Source organism: Pteropus vampyrus, unplaced genomic scaffold (genome assembly GCF_000151845.1).
Source record: "Pteropus vampyrus isolate Shadow unplaced genomic scaffold, Pvam_2.0 Scaffold2, whole genome shotgun sequence".
NCBI classification, from domain to species: domain Eukaryota; kingdom Metazoa; phylum Chordata; class Mammalia; order Chiroptera; family Pteropodidae; genus Pteropus; species Pteropus vampyrus.
Window position 1 is genome coordinate 27,512,332 of NW_011888783.1, and position 18,575 is coordinate 27,530,906.

Below are 18,575 nucleotides of genomic sequence, written 5' to 3' on the forward strand. Positions count from 1 at the left end.
TCAGTCCCTAGAATGTCATTGTAATTAATCCGTTTTTAAATAATGTTACAGATTATTTCTGAATTTTGTTTATTGTAGTAGTTAAAAGCAGTGTCATCATGTTATTCACCATGTGAAATAAGAAATTACACTGTGGAAATAATTGTTAATAATAATCTATTACAATTGTGTAGCACAATATCCTTTTTTAAAGCATTTTAATTTAGTCATGACATACTGAGAAAGGGCAAACACCTCTCTGTTTCTTATAAGAGTAGTTATTTGCTCGAGATTGTGCAATTAATGATAACTCAGGATTAGATTTAGGTTTTCTGATTCTTGATACACTATTTTTTCCTACTGTTCTGTCCTTTATTTCAAAGTAAGTATTTGTAATTGCAAATATTTATAAAGACCCACAGGTTAAATAAGTTGAATCTACTTAGTTTACCTGGTTTCTATGCAGTTATTTAGCATTTGTATTTTACAAATTGTTTTGAGAAATTTTATAAAATTTTCAATTTGACATGAACATATGTACAATGTTAAACTAAATGATTAAATTTTATACCCACCATGGTAACCTTTGGTAATTCTGTACTTATATATTAAATTATTTGATTCCAGTTAAATATCTAATATATCCCTCTTCCCCACAACCAGCTTATATTGGAATTCAAAATCCTAGCAACAGTTAAAGTTTAACCTAGATATTTGCTTAATTTATTATCTTAAATTATCATAATTTTCCCTACAGGAAAAAATTAAGAGAATACAACAAATCAGAATGGAAAAAGAACTTCGAGCTCAGCAAATTCTAGAGGTAGAATTCTTAAATTCGTTATAAAGTAATATAGTCATATGGTTAAGTCTGCAAAAATAAAAATTTTACCAACAAGTGCTCTGATTCGTGCAACTTAATATGTCCATCAGAAATTCTCTCTAAACATAATGCATAGAAGAAGACCTTATCTGAACCTTATTTAGCAAGCTCATCTACCCCTCACACTGAATACCCAGGAAATAAGACAAAAGAGAGAATAGAAAAAAGGAAAACCTCTAAGCAGCCGATATGGTTGTCATAAAGATCATGTACTAAAACTTGTGTTTTTTACTTTTGGAAAAGTTGTTAGTACTTATAGTCATATATTTATTTTTAATCTAGAAATAAAAAGTTAGAAAATAAATATTAAATTTAAAAACAAGTTTAACCAGCTCAGTTTTTCTGTTTCTAATATATCCCTCTTCTCCGCAAGCTAAGGATATATCAGCAAAAGTAATAGCCAAACAACAGCAAGGGAAAATATAGAACAACTCCAGCCAGCATATATTGGAATTCAAAAACCTAGTAACAGACTGTAATCTTTTAGCTTAATAGCAAGCAATTTTCAACACCCTAATAGTTGAAAAGTATTATTCTAACAAACTGTGCAGTATAACTACTGTTGTTCAGAATAATTGCCCCAAGTCATCAAGAAAAAGCCAAATTTTGTTTAATGTACTGTGTCTAAGCAGACATATGTCTTAAAATTATTTCCATTCAAAATAGGGAAAATAAACTTTTAATGTTTAAAATTATTATAACCTCTCACCTATTCAGGAAGGTATTGCTGTATAGAACGATTTATTCCCTGAGGGTTCTAGATAGCTGAGGTTTTCTGTGTTACATGTTATTTCCTCCTAGAAATAAGTACATATTTCCTTTCCCATTTCAAATTAGTTTAATCCCTCCAATAGAAAATGTTCCTCTCTTAAGGTAAATTGAGAATAACTGCTAGATAGTTTTGAAACTTCTAGATAATTAATAACAAGATTATGAAGCTCACATTTGATAGCATGATCTTAATATTCAACATGTGCTTCATGTGTAAGTTTCCATTCTATTTAAAAAAAAAAACAAACCTTGAATTTAACCACAATATACAGCTAGAGAAAATCATGTTTAATATTTCATTTAAATGTTACTGGGTAATGACTTTCTTTATCTCAAATTTTAAGTATTAAAAAAGAAATTTCAAATGAAGTGGGCATGTGCAAGTTTTTAAATGTAAGATTTATTTATCAGTTAAAATCTGTTTTTTAAATTTTTTACTGTTACCATGTTTACTTTTAAAAAATCAAAAAATAAGTGACACAGAATCTTTCTTTTCTGATTGTTTTAAAATAAAATTACAAACAATTATTTCATACTTTTAACAGTATGAAGAAGACAAGCTGACATACTCTTTGGAATTTAAGAATTTTTTGTATATCTTAATGTTAATTTATACATTAGAAACAAAATTAATATGTAAAATATGTTAACTGGGGGAAAATCTGTTATTGTCTACATATATGTTACATATCGTTTTGTACTGTGTGAGGCATGTAGCTTCATTTTTAAGTCTTAGATTATTTTGAAGTTGTAGTGGTGCTGTTGCATGACTTTGAGACCTGTTTTGCATGCACAGGCTAAAAAGAAAAAGAAGGAAGAAGCGGCAAATGCCAAATTATTGGAGGCCGAGAAACGAATAAAGGTTAGTTTAGATGAAAATCAGAGTTTCTGTTTTTCAAAAATGAAAACTATATGATGTTATACCAGCATCAATTATATGAAAAAATAGCTCTCCTCAAAATGACTTATCTAAAAAAATGTTTAGTGCAGATACAACATGTGTGTAATGTGTGCTTTTAGTGTGTGTGTAGTGTATGTATACATACATATTTTATTTCATTATACAGGTTTTATGTGATACTTTGAGCTCTTTAAATACCAGACAGCAAATAGGAAATGCAAACTATTGCATAATACCTGTATATAGTTTTGCTGGATAAGAATGATCTCTCCAAAGAAAGCTATTTGTGTCATTTATGTTTGTTTCAAACTGTGTCCAAAATCTGATTCTCCCCTTAGATTATAACTTTCTCTTTGTTAATGTCCAGGAACTATTTTAACTATTAAAAAGTGAAAAGGCTGCAGAAAGGAGATCATAAATTTTATCAATTGTTATTTAATATTCATAAAGTTAGCCATTGTTAATTATTGTAAGTTTACATGTTATCTGAGGGTGTTTTGGTTTTGATTTTCTGGCATGAAACATAAAGAGAGTGGACACCTGCACCACACATGCACACACACACTCCACTCCTTACCTTCCAGTGTTTTTGATGATTAATTGCTGAAACAAGGCAGCCGAGTGACCTTATGGTTCTGGAAACAGCCACCACAGTACACCTTACGAAGCCAGGAAACTGTTACCTTTGCTACATAGACTCTCTTACTTTGTTCTTTAGATTTCTAGCTCTTTTCATGGCTGCGCTTAATATTAATTTTATCCATCTTACCTTTATAAAAATATTTAAATTGGTTACATTCATAGAATTGTTTGTATGGTACCTTGTATCATAGGTGAGCTTGAAAGTCTCAAACTAATCCTATTGTCTCTTGTCACTCTCATTCATATACAGTATATAGAAATGGTTTAGATGCTGTTTATTATAGAGTGTATTTGGGAGTTTATATTCAGAGTGGAGAGAGTCCTAATCAGCTAGATTTAAAGATTGCACCATAATATATTAAAGTAATAAAATAAATATAATAAATAAATAAATTAAATTAAATATAGTTGTATCTAATATACTCTGACCATATAGCTAGTCAGCTCAGTAAATGTGCCATTGAAGTGTGCTATTAGGTCATTGAATTTTTAATTTAAAGTTTAAATAGCTACTGAATAAATAAAGATCACTGCTACCATCATACAGTTTTTATGTATCAGGTAGAACCATATAAAATTGCCATTTTACAGGTAAAAAATGATCGAATATTTGCAATTGCATATGGCACAATCTAATGGAAGACTATAGAATCTCAGAAAGGGAATTTTTAATACCCGTGGCATGTTCTGTATCTTCCCTAAAAGTCATATATTAAAAGTGTCTTATTTTCAAGGAAAAAGAAATGAGAAGACAACAAGCTGTTCTTCTGAAGCATCAGGTCTGTATACATATAGTTATATAATTATTGAAATGTACATTTTATAATTTTTCTTAGATCTATTTTGGGGAAATCTTCTAAATATTTTCTTTAAAATTTCCAATATAATTCCTGCTTAAGTTTTTCCTTCACCTTACAATTTGTTGCCTTGCTTTGGTATTGGTGTCTTTTTGGGGGGGGGTTAAAAATTGGTTTCATGACTCTGTGATTTCTGTTTCATAATGTTGTGCCAACTCTTTCTACCAGGAGTTGGAGAGGCATAGACTAGATATGGTATGGGTATGTTTATTTTTGTACATCTAACACCGCATTGTGATTTGGTTGTGATATGGTTGTCATAGCAATGCATAAAGTGTAGCACTGGCTGCTGTCATATTACATACTGCTGCATGGCTTTACAGCACAGTGCATTGCATACATCTGCTTGTCTGTCTATAAAGAAATGTGATACATCTCCAAGATTTTTAATTGAATTGTGCAAGCCTTTTATAAGGCTCCTGTCTAAAAATTTACATTACTGATGTCACAATGAGAGTTAGATCACTACATAATTCAAAACGATTATAACCCATATTCTCCTATCATTGTAGACACAAAACTGCCATTGAATACAATGGGAATTTTGAGTTAGGTTGATGAGAGAATATGAAACATATTCTGGTTTTATAGACAAATTTTAGAAATATCCCTCTGGAGGGACCACATGTATTTAAACAAAAAGAATTGATTAAATATTATAACTGTGATTTTTTTTTTAATCTTAAGAGAAAATGAGATTATCAAAGTAAGCTAGTGCTTACCTTATTTCCATACTGTGCCTCTTAGATTCCACTTACTAGCCCCTGGTGCAGCTTTTGTAGCTTTAAATAGCGCATCAAGTGGCAGACATCAGTAAATAGGAATATCCCATTTCATTGATGTTGGTATATGAACCACGACTAGTCTAAATTGCTATTAAAGCTTTAAAAAACTTTCTACTTTTTCGGTGGCTTATTGGAGTTACAAAATGATAGTATACTTGAAATAAAACGATAAAGTCAGTGATTATAAATCAATTTCTGCCTGATCTAAAAATTTAAAAACAACACAACCTTTAGTTTAATTGACTGTAGTACATATTTGTGGTTTTTCTAATAGCAGATGTAAGGTAACTGACCTGTTCCAGCCAACCATTATGCTTTTTGTTCTGCCAGCTTTTGAAGGAGCATCACAACTGACCATAAGTAAATCTTGTATGCTTCTGTTTACACTGTCTCCATGTTCATTGCTTTACCTTTTTGCTTTTGATTGTTCTTGTATTTGCTTTCTAAACCTGAACTAAAACATGCACAGACTGGCCATTCTTGTCTTATATTTAGTATTTACTGTGACTTGTCTATAAATGCTAAACATGCTCTATTGAGTTTTTTTTTGTTTGTTTTGTTGTTTTTCCATTTGAAAATCAAACTATGAAAACTAACAGTGGTTGAGTTATTTTCCTAATTTTATCTGGCCTAATAGGAACGAGAGAGAAGGCGACAACATATGATGCTCATGAAAGCTATGGAAGCTCGTAAGAAAGCAGAAGTAAGTGTATATTTCTAGAAAAATATTACCTTGTTATAAATTAACATTTTTTCCTAAAGCATTGGCTCTTCTAAATATAAATTTTTCAGAGTATGGATTTGTCATGATTTATTGGCTCTCATAAGCAAACCACAAGTTAACAATAGTAACTGTTAGAACATAAAAGAATGAAGGAAGGATTTCAATGTATGTGTTAATTTTTTTGGCTGAGATTTTAGTTATCTTTTTTAAATGTACAGAACGGTATTCATTTAGATAAAAGTAGCTATTACTGTAAACAGAGTTTTATAAAATTAATATTACAGCATGCCTAGACAAATCCTATATGTGTCCTAATTCAAATACTAGTTAGCCCAACCATGGACTTCTGCCCTCCAAATTACCTTTTGCATTGTGTGAAATTAGGCCTAAGCACTTTCCTTAAAATAAACTTTTAACAGATAATTCAGAATAAAAAAGTTATTGAAATAAGTCAAAATGAGCTTATTTGGAATTTAATAGAAATCAGTTAAAGGTTAAAATAATCAGTTAAAGGCAAAAGGAATACACTCTGCATTTAAATAGTTGAACAGAGTTGTGGCCATTATAACTAGAGAGCTTTGGAGTTTGAGTGACTCAGATTCCCATGCTGACCCTGAACCAACTTGCTTTACCTCTTCAGGCTATTCCTTCTTTAAAACTGAGATGATGATACCTGCCTCTTTGGATTATAGATTATCAAGTGAGAATAAACATTTAATCAGTGAGAATTAATGAAAATGACAGTTTGGTCTAGAAGTTGAGAGGCCTATATTTCGGTATTTTAGCCTCAACTCTAGCTCACGCTATTATTATAGATTTCTGATATGTAGAAACAATGTGCGTATTGTTTAGGAACTTGGACATTTTGACCAAGTTCCTTAGATTCGAATTCTGGTTTCAGTACTTTCCAGCTGTATAATCTCAGGTGAGTTATTTAACCTCTCTGTGATTCAATTTTTCATCTATAAAATGGAGATGATACTAATTCCTATCTCACAGAGTTTGTACTCGTGATTGAATAGGTATGAATGTATGTATAGTGTTTTTGGAACGATACTGGCACCACATAGTGCTTATAATTGCTTATTACTCCGTGTTTGCTGTGTAGAGTGGGCCTAGCAAGATGCATAGCCAGAGATGGGGACTACTAACATAGATTACCTCTAAAGTCTTTTTTAGCAATCACTTCATGTGACTTTCCTAAAGTTTATGTAAGTTTTGCCCTAATATTTTTCCTGCTGTCTTTTTCCTCCTCACTTGTCGATTGTCCAGGCCCATTGTCACTCTCTACACCTAACATAATAATGGAATCTATGCACGATTTCATTAATCTCTGAAAAACGACAGGAAGGGAAAGAGGGAAGTAACAAATTCCAGGAATTGGCGTGGTTGCTCCCTCTGTTCCCTTTTGATAGTATGGTGGTGGGAAGCTTAGGGAAGGAGATTAATTAAAACTCTAAAAGCTCAGCCTAATTTCCTCCAATCTGGAGAGATGGAAACTGAGGGAGCAACTAAACAAGCAACTCATGAAAAAGATCTGGAAAGTCCTTCAAGAGGCAAGTTCTTCCCTGCTGAATCTGTTTCTTACCTAAAGGAGTAAAAAGATTCAGGGGTTCTCATTCTGATTTTTTTCTGATGGAGGAGAAACCTAAAGAAAGGCATAATAATGAAAATAACCCAGAGCATTATCTCTAGACATACTAGGATTTAGTAGAAGGGGAGACCCAAGAGAATAGTAAGAATAAGATTATCTAAAGGAGTGAATCCCCAGGTTAAAAGGTACCCACAAGACCCAAAAGACATGATCCCTTCCACTGACTTCTCATGTTTGGGCTTGTAGCCTGGGAGGAGAGTAGGAAAAGCTGCTGAGGAGAAGTGGATCAGAGCCAGGTTGAGTCGAAGGTAGCAGCCACAGGATAAATGAAGGTATTAAAATTAAATCTTCTAAAAATCCTTCAAAGCCTAAGAATACCTTTCATAGGAAAAGAATATACCCTTGACTAGACAGAGTAAATCAGGTACAGAGTTTACATTTGTAAAGAGATACGGAGAAACCAGGTAGAGCTCTCTCTCCTAGCTACCTTTGTCCTCAGAAAAAAGGAACATGAATAGTATACAGAATACTTACCCTTCAATCTAAAGTACTTAGGATTATAAAAACAAGTATCAGATAAAATGAGAAGGAACTAAAGAAAAATTAACCCATCTATATTTGAGCAATTTAAGTTCTTAATAGGGCTGCCATATCAAACATAAGTAATAAGAAAAAAAAGTCAAGGCAACCATGCCAAAATATGAAACCAAAAAAAAAAAAAAGTAAATATGTGCATGTATTCATAAAGAAATAACTTAAAGCATAATAACTTAAAGAACCTGGCTTTCTATTTTTATTTTTGTTTTCTTCAGCAGTCCTATCTAGTCTCCATGGAACAACCAGATTGATCTTTTCAGATTACATTTTAACACTATCCAGTGGCTTCTCATTGCAATTATAATGAAGTCCAAATTCCTCACCATGACAGTACAGTCCCATATGCCCTGACTTCTGTCTACTTCTCCAACTTTACCTCATACAATTTGTCCCTTATGTAATATATTCCAATCATTTTAATCTTTTTATTATTCCTAAATAAAAGGTCTCTGTGGTTCTTATTTGTTGTCTAGTCATTGATCAAATGTTAACTTGTCAAAGAGGCCTTCCCAGAACAACTAATTTTGCCTTTTCTTATGCCCCACCTCTGGAACTTGATTTCATCATCTCGTTTACTTTATACCCATTTATGGTCTGTCTCCTCACACAATGTAAGATCTGTGAGGACAGAAATCTTGTCTGTCTTGTCTACCATTGTATTGCCAGTTCTTTGGTTAGAGCCAAATATGTAGTAGGTACTCAGAAAATTGTAGTCGAATGAATGAGTTAAAATGAAAGTGGCTGTTAAAAGTGCTAAGAAAAGAAATTGAGGATAAACAAAATCATTAAAGAATAAGTACATTATTATGTTTTCTGTTTATACTTTTTATAATAAAATCTTAATTTTATTTTAGTCTAGGTGCCTTTTTTTTATTAAACATTCAAAGAACTGTTATGTAAAAATAACAATATAAAAACATGTATCACAGAATCTTCTATCAGAATGTTTGAAGAATCCCCTAAGTAAAACTGTGTTCTTAAAAAGTTATTATTTTCTTGATAACTACAGACCTGTGAACAAGACTAGATAATTTTACAAGTTATTCTGATTTTAAATTGTGTTCCTTTATTGAATGGTACCTATAGATCTGTGATCAACTAAGTATATTTTTAGTTTCTTAAACTACCATTGTGTGCACAGCATTAAATTAGATACTGTGGAAAAATCAAAAAGACCAAGGATGCTTTTCATCAGAGAGAAAACTGTATGGTATAAACAATGAAGCAGTAACTAGGCATATGTTTTTACTGATGATCTAAACTTTCCCCATATCTTTTACATACATTTGCATCTCAGTGAATATTAACAAAATGTTTCTGTATGTACTTGTCCATTTCCTTGTCCATTGTGCATTACTTAACATGCACAAAATGTAACTAGTGTAATACCAATAATGGGCATATCTTGGTTTCATATTCTGCCTCCTATTATTTCCTAATGTCCCTATCTAATTTTTTTCTGTTATTAATTATTAAAAGAACAAACTTCATTGTAAAGTTAAGGCCATATGATACTTAGGCAGGGCCAACTCAAAATTCTGAATTGGCCTAAATGTAACTGTTGATTCTAAACTTTAGTACATTTAGACATTAATTATTAGATTGTGAAAAAAGAAAAATAGAAGGTAAACAAAAATGCAAATGTTATGAGTAATGTTTAAAGAATTATCAGGTGAAAAAATTAATTGCTTTCATCTTGTTAATTAAAGATCTCCTATAACATCTTGGAAATTATTCCAAGAAACTCCCCATATCTGTCAAAGCAAGAAGGTAGCACAAACACCACTTTTATATTTCTGTGTGTACACTACATTGATGTTACTTTTTGATTTAGTGTTAACTCAATATATTTTTTACTAAGAATAATCCAAAATTTTATTGGTTATCTTAGATATTTTATTTCTGTAGTTTTTCTTTTATATAAATCTACAATTAGTGAGAATATTTAGATATGTGTAAATTACTTTACTCATTATTATATTAATTATATGTTAATTAGTATATCATCATACTTCATAAATATTTTCATAAAATGTAAGAAAGAATAGTCTTTAGTCTCATGAGTAAAAAAGGCTTTCGTCTCCAAGTATAATTCAAGTAACAGGATCTACTTTCATTATTACTAATCACTGGAAATATGTTGGTTTTAGCAGCGTGACAAAGTAGCTCAAAATCTCCTGTTTCATTTATAAAAATTTAAACCTGTACCAGTCACAAATTTATAATCACTTTACTCTTATTAACTAAATAATCAACCATAGTAATCATAACAGAGCCTTTTGTGTGTCTCCCCGAGGATCAATAAACTACAAAAGGTTGTTAAACATGCATCTCTCACAGAATGACTGTACCAGTACCTCAGGGACAAAATCATAAAATACAAGAGTAGTTCAGGTTTTAGAAGTCATCTAATAAACAATTTGAAAGCATAAAAAATATATAACCTTCCCAATGATTCTAGTCCTGAGAATTATTATAATCCTATATTTACGCTAACCATTACTTAGTGAAAAATAAAAAGTAGAATTGCACATATAGACAGTTTTGTTTAAGCAAATCCATTTTTCAGTTCAAAACACTGTTTATTTATGACATACTTGTATATTGTACTTGTATAATTATTTAAAAACAAATATAAAATATTTTATATTATACAAGAAATATTAAATATATAAGAAAGTAGATTTTGGAGAGAATTTTTATCAATTTAATTTAAATATATTAAAATCTTTAATTATCTGACTCAAGAATTATTAACAGTTTTGATTTTAATTTAGGAAACATTTGTATAACAGTAGCTATTCACAGTATTTAAAGATACTTAATCTAAGGTAATTACAGACTTGTATAATATTTTGGTGGATTTTATGAAAATGTGATACTGCTGCATTTTCTTTTAAAATATTTTATACCAATAAAATATAATAAATTATAATAATAAAATATAACATTCATTAAAATACAAAATACAGCTTTTTAAATCATAGATTCATAATTTTTTCATTTGTTTAAACTTAATTTTCATAATATTTTTAATGTAAAAATAGATCCCTTTAAAAAAAATTGCCCTGATTGTTCTGCTCATACTCAATATGACTATAAAACAGTATCATTTTTATTCTTTGTATTTGTCTTTTATAAATGGCTTGTGTTATTAATCTTATTTACACTTTTATTCTTCCTGCACTCTGAGGTAAACCTATTTCTCTTAAATTATATTTATGTCTTTGAAATTTTAAGTACATTTGCTGTCAAAAGAAATGTATTCTCCTAATTATGCCCAGAACAAACACCTAAGAGACCCAGTAGAATCATAAAATGCAAAAAACATAGGCGTCTTTGCAATATGATCTCTTGAGAATGGCCTGTTCTGCAATCCGATAAGCTGTAAAACTTTACAATAACAGCTCATTATTCTACCCCATTCATTGTTAGGTTTTTAAACTTCTATAATTCTAAAATAGAATAAATTTATTTCATATATTTGTTATTGTGCTCTAGACTTCTAGAAATACTTTATCCTTTTAGAGTCCCTAAAATAATATTTTTATGTGAGTAAAAAACTGATTTGAAAATTTTACTCTAAATTTTTGGCTGTTTAGGATATCCTAAATTTAATGCATTTGCTACCAAAAGGTATTTCAACTCTGAAATGAAATTTAAATGACTTAACTAAGGCATTAGTAATATTTTGATACAGAAAATTCTATTATAATTAAGATGATAAAAGAGATATTTTATTATAAACAACTTATATTCCAAGAATCTACGTATATGTCAAGAAAATCTGCATCTAGAAAAGTAGTTTGGGAAAGGGAGATGAAGGCCAAAAAAAAATTGGGAGGAGGCATACTAATTTGCTTATAATTATTTATAATCAATCTAAAATATACTTTAGAGCTATATTTTGTAGTCATTTTTAGAAACTCTAAGTTATTGCCCTGAAATTTAACAAATGTTAATGTAAAATATGTTTTGACATTCTTTTCATATTATGTTATGTTTAATAAGACTTATCTCTGGTAGGTCAAAGTCTATTGTGAACTGACCTTGCATAATTAGAAAATTCCATTGTGAAAGCCTAATATTTGACATATAAACAAAATATAATATTATTGAAATTATATGTAGAATCAAGCACGGCAACTTAATTTGTGAAGAAACGGCTTAGGTAAAAGGTGGGTAAATAATACAGCTCTTTCAAGCAATATATGAAGTCTAGAAGAGTGAGTACTACACAAATTTCAACATCTTCAAATGGCCTAAAATAGCACTGGCACTTTAACTTTAGTTTCTGGAAAAAATATCAGATAATAAATCTATTTAACTCTGATATGGAGGAGGTCTGTTTGCAAGCACATATAATCACAATGTATACAATTAAAAAGGTTAAGAAATTAATAATATTGGAATAGATAAATGTTTTAGGTATTTTTAAATTCCTAAATATCATCTGAATATTATTATTAAATGTATTGAACTCCATTTTTGAATACAAGGTTTGTATATAAAATAGAAGACATCAGTTATGTTTGTCCACAGAAGTGAAATATAAAAAGTGGAGAAAAAATTGGCTATTGAAAATCTTTAATGACTAGTACAAATGTTAACCTATCCTTATTTATGTAGAATTTATTATGTAGAATTTATTTGTAGAATTATTTATCAAATTCATAGATGCTTAAATAATTTTCATGCTGAGGCACACAGAATATGTACATTAGAGACATATGATAACTTTAATATCAGAAATAGGAACAATATTTAGACCAGTGGAAGGAAATTTGAACAGATACAGGCTTGAGAGTCAGGAAGAGAGATAAAATCATTAAAAACTTTCTTGAGATGTTTGGCAAATTGTACTGCTGGGAATTAAATAGGTCCATAAAGAGACAGGAGAATAAATTTGTTCCTCTGACCTCTAGAAACTCACACTAAAGCGGGAGAGGTCAACTTTAAACAAATAATTGTCACAGAATACAATAAATGCTATAATAAGTTTTGTAGAAGCTCAACAAAGAAATATCAAAATGCCTGAAGTAGTTGTGGGAAGAAGAACAACGACAACAACAAATAACAGGCTTTATTTCTATAAAAAAGAGCAGGAGCTTGCATTCCAGGCAGAGGGGATGACATACACAAAAGTACAGTGCTATAATTAAACAGGACCTGTGGGGGCAGGAAGGAGGAAGGTGCAAAGAGGGGTTAGTGATTTTTAACCTTGTGTATACACTTATCTTGGCTTGTTGCTTCTGCTTCCTCTTCTCCTCCCTTTCTCTTTCTTCCTTTCTCCCTTCTTCATCATCATCATCCAAGAAATACCTCAAACTGGTTACACTGTCTTCTCAATACAGGAATATCACACAGTGTGACTAGAGCATGGGAAATGCACTGAGAATCATGAGAGATGGGATCAGAACTGTATGGGGCTAGATTGTGACTGTCTTCATATGCTGTTTGAAATATTAATTGATTATTGGGGAAACCCGAGAAGCTCTGGTTCTTTGAGAGTCATCTTGTACCAGAACCACAGGATTTTTATTAGTCCTATTCAGTTCATTAAAATTCATTAATTATAGAGACTCCATGTTTCCTTTGAAGTATCTCTAATAGTAGACAAGAATGGATTCTTGTCCCACAAATTTCTAAGATTTCTTGGAAATCTCCATTTTATCCTAAAAATTGATATCGCTTTTACATTCTATTCCATAATATAGCCATGCTTTTTTAATTGGAAAAAATATTGCATATTTCTAGATAAAAATGATATCCAAGAATATAAGCCATATTTATCTCATGGCATTAAATGCATTCTAACTCCTTGTCTATGTATAATTGAAGTGTGTGTGTACCCCCAGATTGCCAACAATGTTAAGAGGGCACAGTGAAAAAAGCATAAGTATCACATACATGGGTCTTTTCTCTCTTTTTGTAAAGAAATGGTAACCATTTTCAACAGTTTTTTAGTGTAGAGTAGTCTCGATTATTGTATTTATAGTTTCTATTATAAGAATTCTTCATTAGTCCTATATAGTAGAAAAATTTACACGACCTACTTTGAAATCTATAAGAGACATTTAATGTGTTTTTAATATGTTTGTATGTTTGGTGATTTTAATTTATTCTGGTAACTAAAAAGTTAAGTCTTCCTTGGAAAAACTCTTAGAGCAACATTTTATGTATTTAAAAATCGAAAATCTAATTCTGGAAAAAAGATGTTTTACCAATGATAATTTGATTTGAAAATCTATATATACTGCATTGTGGAAATGTTACATATTGTGTATATTTCATGTCACCGACCCTCAGAAACAGCTTTTAGTTTTTAACTTGTAAGATTAATTATAGATCTTTCTTGGTGTCAGTAATTTCATAATATAGCTTCCTTATCATTTCCCTCCCAAATATCTGCATGAATCAGTAACCCAGACATTTAGAGCCTGTATAATAAAAAGGAACAGTTTATCTTGATCATATCATATAAAAAGGCCCTCACTACTTGGCCTCTGGCTCTGTATCATAATATTTAGCAACTACTCAAACTGCAACTTATGTTGCAGTCTTGAAAGTACTAGCAATTTCTCAAATACACTGTGCTTTCTCAGTTCTGCCTGGAATACACTTCTCCACTCCTCTTTGTCTCCCCCTTGGCATGCCTCCCCCAGGAGTCAGTATACTTTCTTACCAGTGGTAATTTAAATGGAAATAGTTACGATATGGACAGAAATGCTAATATATTACAGGAATCAATAAAAGTGTTAAAATTTTTTAAATGTTAAAAGTGATAAAAGCAAGTTTAAGTTATAGCAAAAAACCTGAGAATTAAAGAGAAATTGGTAGTAAGGAAGAGGTGGCAGTGTTTAACTAAGATTTAGATACACAAGGTGGGAATAATCACATTTCTAATTAAAGTGCACCAGTATAAGGAAGTAAGGGAATAAGAGGTGTTCATTGGGAATAGCAAATAATTTGATGAAATCAACAAATAAAAGTGGGTGATAATTTGAAAAAGAAGAGAGTCCTGAAATCCAAAGTAAGGAGTTGGACTTTATTTTGGTAAAAATAAAGAAAATTGAAAAATTTTTAATCAAGAAGAGACATTATCAGCCTTGAAAGTAATGGAAGTAAACTCATCATTAATATGTCAGATATGTGAAGTTTTAGGTTAGAATTGCCTGATGATTCTACTGTTATTTCTCCTCTAAATAAATAGAATTATATTTAAGGTATGACAGTAAAGTAATGACACTGATATTATAGAAACCTCATAACTTTTTCCAGCAGAGTGTCATCCGTACAACAGGGAGAAAGGACGATTATTTTCATGTTGTCGCCATTATCCAAAATATTTTTCGAAAGTTTTTGGAATTACCTTCCAAACCCATTTTGCATTCTCTTAAGTGTTGTTTATAGTGGTAAATAACATTTGTATTTCATCACAGGTATTATCTTAAGACACGCTAATTCACTTTCAAAGAACTGCTTTTTCAGATTCAAACATATTGCTTCCACTTTCCTACTGTAAATCTTCCCTTGCTTTCTGGAGCTACACAAAAATTCGTGTTAATGCTGGTTAACTTTATGTCATAAATTTTTAGTTGCCATGTATACATTTTATATTCCTGCTTTTATAAATAAATGTTTTATTCTTATAACCTTGGAAAGGATTGAATAGATTTTAAATAATGGAATAACTTGAGTTGAATCTAATATTGATACTATATCAATATAATATATAGATAATACATTATAGATATATATATATAGTCATAAGATTATTTTGAAATTCAAAGAGTGAAAACACTGAAAGGCAATAAGTAATTGTTTCTCTGTAATTCCATGTCTATTTCTAAACTTCCAAAGAGAATTCTGTTTATGGAAATAATAACACTTTAATCACTTTTTAAATTTTAACTGGAGGTTTTTCAGACATAAAATGATTAAAGAGTATGTGGACATGTTTTTTTTTTTTAGGAAAAAGAACGGTTGAAGCAAGAAAAACGTGATGAAAAAAGATTAAATAAAGAGCGTAAACTAGAGCAACGAAGATTAGAATTAGAAATGGCAAAGGAACTGAAGAAGCCTAATGAAGACATGTGCTTAGCAGACCAAAAGGTAATTTATCATGTAAACCATTTCATAAATAAATTTAATTTTTCCTGTATTCTCACCTGATTTTTTTGCCAGAGCTGTCATTATGAAATCCTTTCATAATGGAGCAGCGGATTTCCCAGCCTAGGCCAATCAGCCTCTCCTGGATGAGTACCAATAAACCTCTAGAGCTCTTGAGCTGATAATGGCTATTCTTAATGCATACAAGGGTTACTACAACAAGCCTTTTTAATTTAAGTAGGTGTACTGTAGAAATTAACAAAGATGAATTATAGAAGTAGATAGGATTTCTATGTTTCATTTGGTTGTTCCCAGGCATTTAGGTACAGAAAGATCTAACTTCTCCCCATAGATATTCAAATAAATTAGGATTTATAATATGTGACCTCCTTCGGCACTTTAGGAATGGTAGCTTATTTTTACTGAGTATGTTTACTATATGACAGGCACTACGCTAAGTGCTTTATATGAATTCGTTCACTTAATTCTAACCACAGTTCTCTGGAGCTGGTATTTATGCCCATTTACAGAAGAGAAAAGTGAGACACAGTTTAAGGAACTTACCCAAGACTATATAGTTAATAAATGGAAACTTGGATTCAAGCCTCAGTTTATTAAATTCTGGAATCCATACTGTTTATCATCTTGAAGCCAAGAAACGTGTCCAATCAAAGTTGTTTGTTTTCTCTTCCATCATGCATCACAAACTTATAATTTTACTAAAATACATAAAAATAGACATTTGGAAAAAGCAAAATAATATTTAGTAACTGGCATGATTTCACCCACTTATGAATAGAAATCAGTTATGCTTAACTATAGACAAGAAGATGGCATTTCTAGAAAATTATAGCAGTGCTGCATATCATCTCTATAATACTCAGTAATATATTATTATACTTGGTCAATAACATCTGTATTTACTTACATACCATAGTCATCTGATATACAAATAATGATCGTTTCTTGATTTATGTAAGCTCTTTTCTAAAGTGCTTTAAGTAAACCCTAGTAGGGATTTAATGATATTAATATCCTATTTATTTACTTAGAATAAATGCTTTTGAATAAAAATAAGTATACATACTAATTTTAGTTACTTAGATGTATAAAATTTCTAAGCACAGAATGGGTATATAGATTAGTTGACACATTCCATAAGCTCCATAGTGAGCAATTTTTTTAAAATCTTAAGTGAACTTTATTTTCTTGCATCTTTTATTTTAACTTAAATTCATATGTGCTATATCAAATATGTAAGTCCATTTTAAACCTCACTTGTGTTAGCTTTAAGAAAATGTATATATCCAATATAGTTTAGGAAAAAAGAAAACTCAGAATTAAGTGGTTTTCAAATGGAACAAATGAGTTGTATACTATCAGCCAGTTCTGTGCTTCTACACAATATTAGTAGATAAAGTCTTTGGTTAGTTATTTAAGTATGTGCATGGTGGAGGAACATTTTTGAACAAGGACCAATTTAGATAAATAGACATACTTACAAGTCACATTTTTTTCCAGTCAAAATTTAAGGTACTGTTATTGAATCCCATTCATGGACAAAATGTTTTTAATTTAGATTACCTATTTATTTAAATTTTTTAATGTCCATGACAACTGGTACTACAATTTAGTCATTAAAATGTTAATATGTGAGCCTGTTTGAGAAGTAGCAGAAGAGGCAGCTTTCTAATTTGAGTACTGAAACTCAATACAGTATTAATGTTTCACTACATACAGGACACCTAAAGACTGCTAGTTGCAGTATACCTGGATTCTTGATAGGGTCATAGGTTCTGGTCATGTGGACCTAGTAATTTATCAGCATTCGTTAACCAAAGATGGTACCAGTCTTTCCGACTGTACAGCCCACAGATGCACACTAGTCATATCTGAGCTACCAAAAAAGTGTTAATTATAAATCAGTCTCCATCATTAGAAGAAATCAGTGCGTGCCCTACTATGCCCATAGTAAAGTAGTTTTGAAAGGCTTATTTCTTAATGTTATCTAATTTTTATCCAGTTACATAACCCACACTTTATCAATATGTAAGTTAATTAAAATTAGTGTTCTCTTTTGTAGAGATCTAAGTTCATATTGAGCTCAACCAAAATTTATTAATGGTTACTTGCATTCGAGATCCTATACTTATTATTACCAGGGGTTTGCAGAAATGTTCCCAGGGAATTTACCATCCAGAGGGAAACCCACCAGTGTCAATGCAAGAGAAAGGCAGGAACTTATTTAACTTCAGAAGATAAAAAAATCATAGCTTTTAAAATTTATTTTATTTTCAGCCTTTGCCAGAGTTGCCTCGTATTCCAGGACTGGTTCTCTCTGGAAGTACATTTTCAGACTGTCTTATGGTGGTGCAGTTCTTACGAAACTTTGGTAAAGTTTTGGGCTTTGATGTGAATATTGATGTTCCAAACCTGAGTGTTCTTCAAGAGGGATTACTAAATATAGGGGACAGCATGGGTGAAGTACAAGACTTGCTTGTGAGGCTCCTCTCAGCTGCTGTATGTGATCCGGGTCTAATTACAGGATACAAGGTAAAAAATATATATATATATGAAAGTTTTTTTTTTTTAATTTGTACTATCAGTGCATTGGTAGCTGGCTGTATGTAATATGTTAGCAGAAGATCGTATAGATCCATTCTTTTCTACAAAACATTAAATGTAGATTTGCTCAGGTTGCAATTGGTACCAACCTAGAAAAACCTGTTT

At 30.8% G+C, this 18,575-nt stretch overlaps 1 protein-coding gene across 21 annotated transcripts in view; it reads left to right on the top strand.

Moving 5' to 3' along the window:
* BAZ2B (bromodomain adjacent to zinc finger domain 2B) overlaps window positions 1-18,575 on the top strand; it is a 292,747-nt gene that overhangs the window by 231,057 nt on the left and 43,115 nt on the right. For 10 of the 21 annotated variants that reach the window (XM_011358820.2, XM_011358863.2, XM_011358855.2 and 7 more), the window contains 7 exons: window positions 737-802; window positions 2,430-2,495; window positions 3,911-3,955; window positions 4,202-4,234; window positions 5,456-5,521; window positions 15,708-15,848; window positions 18,144-18,398. In XM_011358820.2, coding sequence (XP_011357122.1) covers window positions 737-802; window positions 2,430-2,495; window positions 3,911-3,955; window positions 4,202-4,234; window positions 5,456-5,521; window positions 15,708-15,848; window positions 18,144-18,398 — 672 coding nt within the window. The remainder of the gene's footprint in view (window positions 1-736; window positions 803-2,429; window positions 2,496-3,910; window positions 3,956-4,201; window positions 4,235-5,455; window positions 5,522-15,707; window positions 15,849-18,143; window positions 18,399-18,575) is intronic. The other 11 variants (XM_011358846.2, XM_011358891.2, XM_011358881.2 and 8 more) reach the window with 2 other exon arrangements.